The following is an 8,418-nucleotide window of genomic DNA, read 5'->3' as shown; positions in this document are numbered from 1 at the left end:
TGTGGAAGTAGTTAAAGTCCAAAAAGTGTACGGAAGCAACTTGAAGATGAAGAATAATAATAAAGAATAAAGAGAAACAGGAAAACAATAGTGTGGATGCTTACAGCATCCACACAATTATGCAGAAGTGAAAGCAGGTGGTCAGGTATAAAGCAGTCTGATGCAAACCATGTGACTTCTTAAACTCACAAGGGAGATAAACCCCCCCCCCCAAAAAAAAACTTCACAAAAGAATATTTGTCCCATGACAATCACTTCTCAATTCAATAGCCACATTTTATCACTTCATAGGGGGTTTCCTATTGGTGGGAAAAAAATTGAAAGACTTCCTCAAGTAGCTAGAACTTCTGTTAAAAAAAAGAAATGACATTCGATTTCAGTACTAGTTTCAGGAATGCTCTCAATCGGTAACATGTAAAAATTCAAACACCACAGTGAGTTCACAATTACTTTATTAGGTGAATGAAATCAAAACGGCACGATTTAAAAAGACTGAATATGAAATAAGTTGCCTAAAGTGATTTGACTTTAACAAAAGCAACACGATGTAAAGCCCTTGACTTTACGGATTGTAAAGATTACATAAAGTAATAACAATCAATAAAATGTTTGTCAATCAAAAGTGTTTTGTTAAAACTTACTGGACATCCAGTGGAAACCACCACACCCACAGAAAGATTACAAGTAAAGCAGAGTTTAGACAAAGTGCCTTCTGGTGGGAGAGCACTTTTAATGCTTTGGCTTAAGTTTGAACTTCACACTGTCCTTGAAACAGGAACGTAACATCCCTTACACAAAGTGTCATTCTATCCTTTCATGGCAGCAACAGCAACGTAATCACTATACGGTGTTTTTATCTGAAATGTATCATCACAGACTCAGGTGTTGAATTATCCACAGAGCGATATTCATAAAGCCATCTGATTCAGCATCCACCTTGGAAAGAGAGTGGTTGCTCCCTGGGTACCACAGTAACCTAAGCAACACAAACCAGAGCATTACTGAATGAACAACAGACAAAAATAAGACTCCAGTTATCCCGTCTATATCAGGCATAAGCAATAAAACACGTTACTCAGGACGCCGCTTACCGAACTGGAACCTGCTTTGCTTTGAGTGCTTTGTAATATTCGACTCCTTGCTTGTTAGGTACACGCTTGTCATCTTCTCCTATGGTCAGCAGTACTGGCGTCTTTACCTAGATCAGAAAACACCTTTCATGCTTCATTGTCCAACAACACTTACAAAGACATATCCACAAACCCAAGAGATTTTCAAGGTTATACCTGTGCAACATGCCTAATAGGGGACTTATTCAGCATCTGCTCCCAAACAGCAGGGTCAGGCAGACAGTCTGTACTGTAGTTATAGCCAGCCTCAACCATGCACCTGCAGAAAAAAAAGGAACACAAATTGACTGCTTGACTGCGCCATTTTCTGTTCCTCTTGTATTTGTGTACATTTTGAACACTTCCCTCCGAGCTGATATCATTACAAGCTATAAATTGTAACGATATTTTGTTAATGTTCATTTGTAATCTTGGCATGATGTGAAAAATGTCCGATCTGGAAGTTCAAAAGTACTTCCTCTGTTGTGTTAGATTAGTGTAATGTAAGCTGTTGGCATTTTCATGTGACACTAATATGAGAGATCTTTGAAAACATACTGATCCCCCTTTTTTCCTTGCTCCATGTTTGCAATATGTCAAAGGATATTAGATTTGCTATAAGTGCACTTTTATTTAATTGGATTTACAATTACAGGATCAGTCCCCAGTAATTTTTCAATGTCTTTGGCTTTATTGCCCATTCTTACTTCCAGCTGTGGTAACTGAATAGAAGGAGTGTCGCTGCTAAAATGCCACAGTTATGCGGTTGCGTATGAGTTCCCTAAAAATATGCATAAACAAATGTGGGCAAAAGTGTGAGAATATGCATGACAAGACCTACCAGTCTGGTATGTCTGTGCTGCCAATCATGGAGGCCAAGTTGATAACAGGGTTGCGAGCCACACAAGCCTTGTAGAATTCTGGGTACTGTCCGATCAGATGACAGGCCAGGAAACCCCCGTGAGAGCCTCCACAAACGGCCACTTTCTGCACGTCGAGGTCGTTACTTTTCAGCACACTTTCAACTGCAAACTGGTGGCGACAAAAGCAGAGAACAAATGTAAAACATTTCAAAGACACATGGACCAAGCAAAAATAAAAGTAGGAGGAGAGAAGAAGGCAAAAGGAGGGAAAACTGAACTGGTGTTATGAGCTTTAAACAGAATGTATCGCAAACACTAAATATCGAAACCAATTAACTCAGTCATGTAAACAAAGCTATCACCATGCAGCAAACAACTGGATGCATGTAAAGATATTCAAAACCATGACATGAAAAATATTGTGAGAGTTATGGACACTTACTTGAACATCTTTGACATCCTGGCTGCCAACATTGCCCAGCAGTGAGAGGATATTGTCCTGGCCGTATCCAATGGAGCCACGATAGTTCACTGAAAGTATAAAGCACACTAGGGGTATTGGGATATCCATGTACTGACAATAACTGTGATATGTAAATAATGTAACATGGTAAAGTGACATGGTTATTTTTTTAATCTTGCAATAATAAAACCATTAGTGCTGGATATTTTTGTTTGTAGCAAGTGGAAGTACTACAGAAATGACTGGACACAAAATCCAGATTACAGACTTTTCCAATATAGAAAAAACTATATTGCCAACCAAAGAGGCCTTCCATCTATAACTATATCACCAGAACTAAGTTTAATATAAACATATGAAATCACTTTTGGTTTATCAAATTCTCTAAAATAAGAGGCAACTGCTTAGACTTGTGTTAAGTACATTAATGCATGTGTTTTGCCTTATATACACGGTGACCAATTATGGCTACATGTGTAGTCACCCCACAAGTGCCCATTTTGAGCCAGGAAAAACCCTGAATTTGCTGTTCCAAGCCCCAGTCCAAATATTAAAGAGAAAGAGAATCATTCATGTTTTCATAGTCTAAATTAAAGTAATTTAGGGACGACTGTTCTCTTAGCAGGTCTAGTTACTTCACATTCTTATAAGAACTTACCCAGTAATACAGCAAAGCCCATTTTGCACAGCACAGCAACGGAAAGACCCCACTCAGCCACTATCACTGAGTGAGGGCCACCTAGTGAGATAAATATTGAGTTTGTGTTAAAAACTATTGCCTGAGTGTTTGAAACCATAGTTCAAGTGAGGCATGAAAGTAATATGCATGTAGAGTTACAGTATTTACAGTATTACTACTGCATGGACTACAAGCTGTGTCATAAAAGACTATTCTTGGGTATCAGAATAGCGCACTATCGTCATAGCAACCACAATCTTATCAGCAATAGCTCTCGACTGAAAGGAAACAAATCCCAAAACAGATTCAATCCTAAAAGTAAATCCAAAATGGATTAGTATCACAGGGTTATTACTTTCAAATGTAGCTGTATTTCATGTATGTTATTAATACAGAGCATTTACAATATTGATTCTGCTTTTCTGGTATATTTCTCTAAGTAAACATTGCACAACAACTGATAAATACTCCCATTTTTGTCTCTACTGAAAACAAATAATGGTTTAAAAATCAAAATTAAAGAAACAAACCATGAGGAATGACGATAAGAGGCAGCTTCACTCCATCCTTAACCTCCTTTGGTTTGATCAGCAGAGCATCAAAATCAAGGCCCGCTAGAATAGCAAGATTTAAGAGAAGTTTGTGAGCCTTTCTGACATAAAAAAGACAAAACAGTTTTTAGAGGTGTAAACCCAAATATTATAAATATTCAAGAAATATTTACCAACTTAAAGTAAGCATTCCCAAGCTAGTTTTATCCAGCATAGCAACATTGAAACTAATTGCACTGCTGGCATACTGATTACCAAAAAAGACGACTGAACTTTAAGAGTTTGGCTCATTAGATAAAAAAAAAGGGACAAATACTACATTTAAAACTATCTCCAATGACTTCAGATTAGATGCTATTAACCATCTTACGATATTGACTGTTGTCTTGGTCTGGAGGAGGGGTGAAGGTCAAAATCTTCCAATCGATTTCTGGCAACGTCGGAGAGTCTTCCAGAGTAACCCAGACTACATCCTCCTCGGACTCCCTGCTTGGGAGGAAACCCACCATCTGTACAAAAGAAATGGCACTGATGTAAGTGACGCAGCCCCAGCTGTGTCACAAAAATTGCATATATATATATATATATATACATACATACATATGTGTGTGTGTGTGTGTTATAAAATGCTGATCCTACCAGATTTGGAGGGTTGTTGGGAGAAGAGCAGTTCACCACCATCAGATCTCTCTCTATGTTCAGCAGACACCAGTTACCAACCTCAGACTCTAAAGGCAAACAATGATCACCATTAGAAACAGCTTAAAACACACACTGAATTGGTTCTAGAGCAATATAGGTTATTATTAACTAACCAAATACTTAAAAACCCTAAGTATATCTCGTGACTCACTTGTAGTCAGAGAGGTGATGCTCCCTGTGCTTATATCCACCATCAAGAGATCCTAAAAAGAGCAAAAACATATGACAATAACATTTGTTTTGCATACAAACGAAAAATTCTCATTATTTGCAAACTGTTAAATAACTGAAATATATATGAAAAAGGTGATATTAACCCTTAATGTGTATTTTTTCCCCTCACAATATCAAGAAATTTCCCAGACAGTAACTTTACCTTGAGGCTGCGCTGAGGGCAAGAAATAATAACACGCTGACTATCAGCTGACCAGCACTGAGGGGACAACTGACAACTGTAGATACCGGTAAAGCCATCTGCACAGCCAAACATTAATCATTTTTTAATATAAATATATGCAGTTTTATATACAGAAAAAAAATGGTGACCACTATGTATTCCCTACCCTCTCCAGGTCGCTTCACGACATCCACCACCACCGAGGTCTTCTTAGTATACCAGTCATACTAGTATTAAAAGAGAAAAGCAAGAGCAAAGCCAATGAACAGAAATTTAAGGAAAGCTAATTTCATAAGAAGGGAAAGTTAGCACATTTGGTTGAAAAAAGGCCAGATTCTGTTTTACCATACACAGCCTGTTGCACTGCATGTGTGGTCCATAGACAGAACACTCTAGGTAGACAATTCGACACTGGTCCGGGCTAAGCCTGGGAGAGCACACTGCGCTGGTGCCTGATGAAAGCTGCTCTGATGGGCACAACAAACACATACATATGTACATGAACAACCTTTTACAGCTGGGTCCATAACACAATAGATTAAACATAAGTGGAACTGCATTTCTACTTAACTGGATATGATAACTTCAACTTAACTTGTGTTCATAAAATAGGTCTGAATGATAGAAATAACACAAATCCACTCACCACATTTCCCACCAGTAAGATCCACGTAGAACAAAGATGACCTGACAGAGAAAAATGAAACATAAACGACTTACAGTATTAGCTTATGAGGGTATTTATGACTGATCAGCTGTGCAGTCTGACTTGATCGTTGTAAACTGTCATCACCTCCTGTTGGGGCAGTACTTGAGGCCAAGTCTGAAAGGCTCATGCCACCAGCCTACAAAAACCACACCTGTGTCACCTGGAGCCCAAAATGCCTGCAAATACAGAAACAGTGTGATACCAAGAGTAAAAGAGAGAAAGAACAAAATATTATGAGGATACTTGAAGAGTGTAAACATTAAAGAAAAGCATACACCAAATGGAAAAAAGAAAAAAAACTATTGCACTAACCTGCCCTGGTGAGATATCTTCAGGCACTCCTTCCAACACAGAAACATTGCTTCCCTCGATGTCCAAAACACAAAGCACAGGACAGCTCTTACTAACCAAAGTCTCTCCCCAGTCCTCATGGAAGACAAACTGCTCCCCCTGCAGGAAGAAGATGGGAAAATTTAAACTAACGAGGAAAAGAACTTAAGACCAGAATTAAACCTTTGAACTGTGAAAATATTTTCAGTTTCGGAAATATTAGCTCCATTCACTTTTACAGCCTCCTTTTTCTCAGTTCTCAAGGTCTCGTCCTCATCTCCAATAGAAGACAACTCTGGAGACTCAGTCTATAAGGAGAATATGGAACATAGAATGGTTAATACTTATTAACTACTAGTCATTTCTGTTGTTTCACATTCAATTATACAGTGAATTAACTCTCTAGAGAGGAGACAGTAAACACACTCCACTGCAACTGCATAACAATCAGTATTGTTATGGGATTTTGCTTTTGAATAGCAAGGAAAAAGACATATCTTTTAATAAGTTTACAATATTGTTTATGACTGAAAAGTAAGCTTTCTTTCAATGACATTCAACGACTTTTGAGAGTACTTTCATCTCTTTGGTGTGAGTGCAAATATGTCAAAGTCATTAGTTCATTTTTTTATTTTTCCAGAATCCAACATATATTTCATGCTTTTTAATTTGTTTTAATACAAACAGACCTGGAAGAAAGATTCTGCTGTTGGTCTTTTTCTTTCTGCCACATATAAGAGGTGGGTCTCAGAGTGAGACCAAACCAAGCAGCCAAACTGGTCTAAGGATGAAAAATAACCCACACACAAAAGTTTAAATTTAAGATATTTAGGAAAAACAACAAGCACCAAAGATTTTACAACAAGATGACTTACCATCTTCATAAACTTTGCCATGCTTCTTTAAGGCTGTCAGATCTATGCTCTTCACCTTAATGTTTTTACTCCAGATCTGAAAGGCCACAAGCAGGTGAGTAGAAGAACGTTCAAGTTAAAGTCCGATTTTTTCTAATGTAAGCTAACACACAGTTTCCCATGGTGTTGCCATGGGAAATAAGAGACTAACACAGTAGGAGAAATAAAATGCTAAAGTGGAACAAAGACAAATAAAGAGCAGGTGTGAAACTCAGTGCTGACACTGAGCCAGACACACACCTCCAGAAACTGTTTATCTTTCCCTTGAACCGTGCATTCTCTGACAACTGCCTTCATTTCACCAGAAGGAGAATCCTTACTTAGCACCCTGACAGGAGACACAAATGAGAATATACTGTTGTATCTGCTCAGAAAGTATGACAGTATTTGTAGCCAAACAATAGATCAAATATGAAAGTGATACATACTCTCCTTTGATCTCAGTGCAGTTTCCCGAGGCTCCAGAGTAGACCACTGACTTGTCATCGTGAAATACAATGTACTGCCTGCAAAACTTAACAGTCTCATTCCTCTCCAGATCCCGCTGGTTCCATTCTGCAGAAGAAAATAACCACATAAAAATATAATTAACGTGCATCATTACATGCAAATCTGACCGTGTTACGTGCAGCACATTAGGTGTACCTGTGTAAATGTTGCTGTATTTGCCTCCATACTGAGAAGTGATTACGGGTCCCACATCTGCTCTGGTCAAAGATGGATAGAGGCTGAGCTCTTTATAGAGCTTGGCAATTTCCTTCGCACTGGTTACCACCTGACAGCACACAGCAGAAAAACTCACATTACGTCTCAGTGACAGAAGCTGTCCAACAGCTAACAATGCCCTGTTCATCTTGTTGCTACGAGGCTAACCATCAGGGTAAAGTTTGTAGGCTATCACTCACACTATTTACCGCTAAAAAAAAGGAAACCAGATGTTAAACATATGTCAAAATAAAGCAACACCCATGCCTTCGACAAAGAAACCAATTAAAACAGTTTGTTTGCTTCGAGTAGCATTTGTCCGATTTAACAGTATCCACATGACCAGTAACTTCCTGCAGAAGAAAACAACTGAATCACTGTCCGACTGCTAGCTTGACTCGGAAGCTGGCTAACGTTAGTCAGTTATTACAAAAAAATCGTGACAGCGTAATTACCGCCCGCAACACATTTGCACCTATTTAGTAACAGATTTTTGAACACAAAATCCACACATAATTAACGTCAGCCGTCAGTTCCACTCAAATCATACCTGCGACTCCATAATAGCAACGGTGTGTGTCGCTAGTCTGTAAATATCAACCAGTTAGCGGCACAAAGAATGAAAGCGCCACTACAAAGCGAGCCATAAAGTACCCGTTACCGCTTCCTGCTGCCCCTTATCAAATAAAATACTTGATAAACAGTTTCTGAATGAATCAAAGCATCGTTATTAAGTTAATGAATACATATTAATTTTAAACGAATAAAAGCACTCTAAAATGTGTTGCCGACAACTTAGAACGTTGTTCACTAAACAGAGGTGTTAAGCATATACTTTTATTTTGTAAAACAATTGCTATTGTGATACTTAACAGGAAGCAGCACACAGCAAGTAAGGAACTTTTTAGATGCCCACTTGCACTGTTAAAACTACTTTTACACTACTTTACATAGTGTTAAATTAAATATCTTAACTATCTAATTGTATATGATAAG

The 8,418-nt window shown here is 38.2% G+C and overlaps 1 protein-coding gene across 1 annotated transcript; it reads right to left on the bottom strand.

The window, feature by feature from the left end:
• Window positions 1-440: 440 nt before the first annotated feature.
• Window positions 441-8,082, bottom strand: LOC102194625 (acylamino-acid-releasing enzyme-like). Its single transcript, XM_005732464.1, has 23 exons — window positions 7,973-8,082; window positions 7,363-7,492; window positions 7,146-7,272; window positions 6,958-7,045; window positions 6,679-6,754; window positions 6,493-6,584; window positions 6,037-6,111; window positions 5,786-5,923; window positions 5,558-5,649; window positions 5,411-5,451; window positions 5,110-5,231; window positions 4,931-4,991; window positions 4,744-4,841; window positions 4,519-4,570; window positions 4,305-4,393; window positions 4,036-4,174; window positions 3,645-3,728; window positions 3,094-3,174; window positions 2,415-2,503; window positions 1,951-2,141; window positions 1,287-1,389; window positions 1,092-1,198; window positions 441-976 (listed from the first exon to the last, which is right to left on the bottom strand). Exons 1-23 carry the CDS (start codon window positions 7,982-7,984, stop codon window positions 871-873), a joined length of 2,193 nt encoding a protein of 730 aa, XP_005732521.1. The 5' UTR covers window positions 7,985-8,082; the 3' UTR covers window positions 441-870.
• Window positions 8,083-8,418: the final 336 nt, after the last annotated feature.

The sequence above is a fragment of the Pundamilia nyererei genome, unplaced genomic scaffold (assembly GCF_000239375.1).
Source record: "Pundamilia nyererei isolate P.nyererei 1_Seehausen unplaced genomic scaffold, PunNye1.0 scaffold00047, whole genome shotgun sequence".
Lineage (NCBI taxonomy): Eukaryota > Metazoa > Chordata > Actinopteri > Cichliformes > Cichlidae > Pundamilia > Pundamilia nyererei.
Note: the sequence above shows the minus strand (reverse complement) of the source record. Positions and strands in the feature narration are given on the sequence as shown.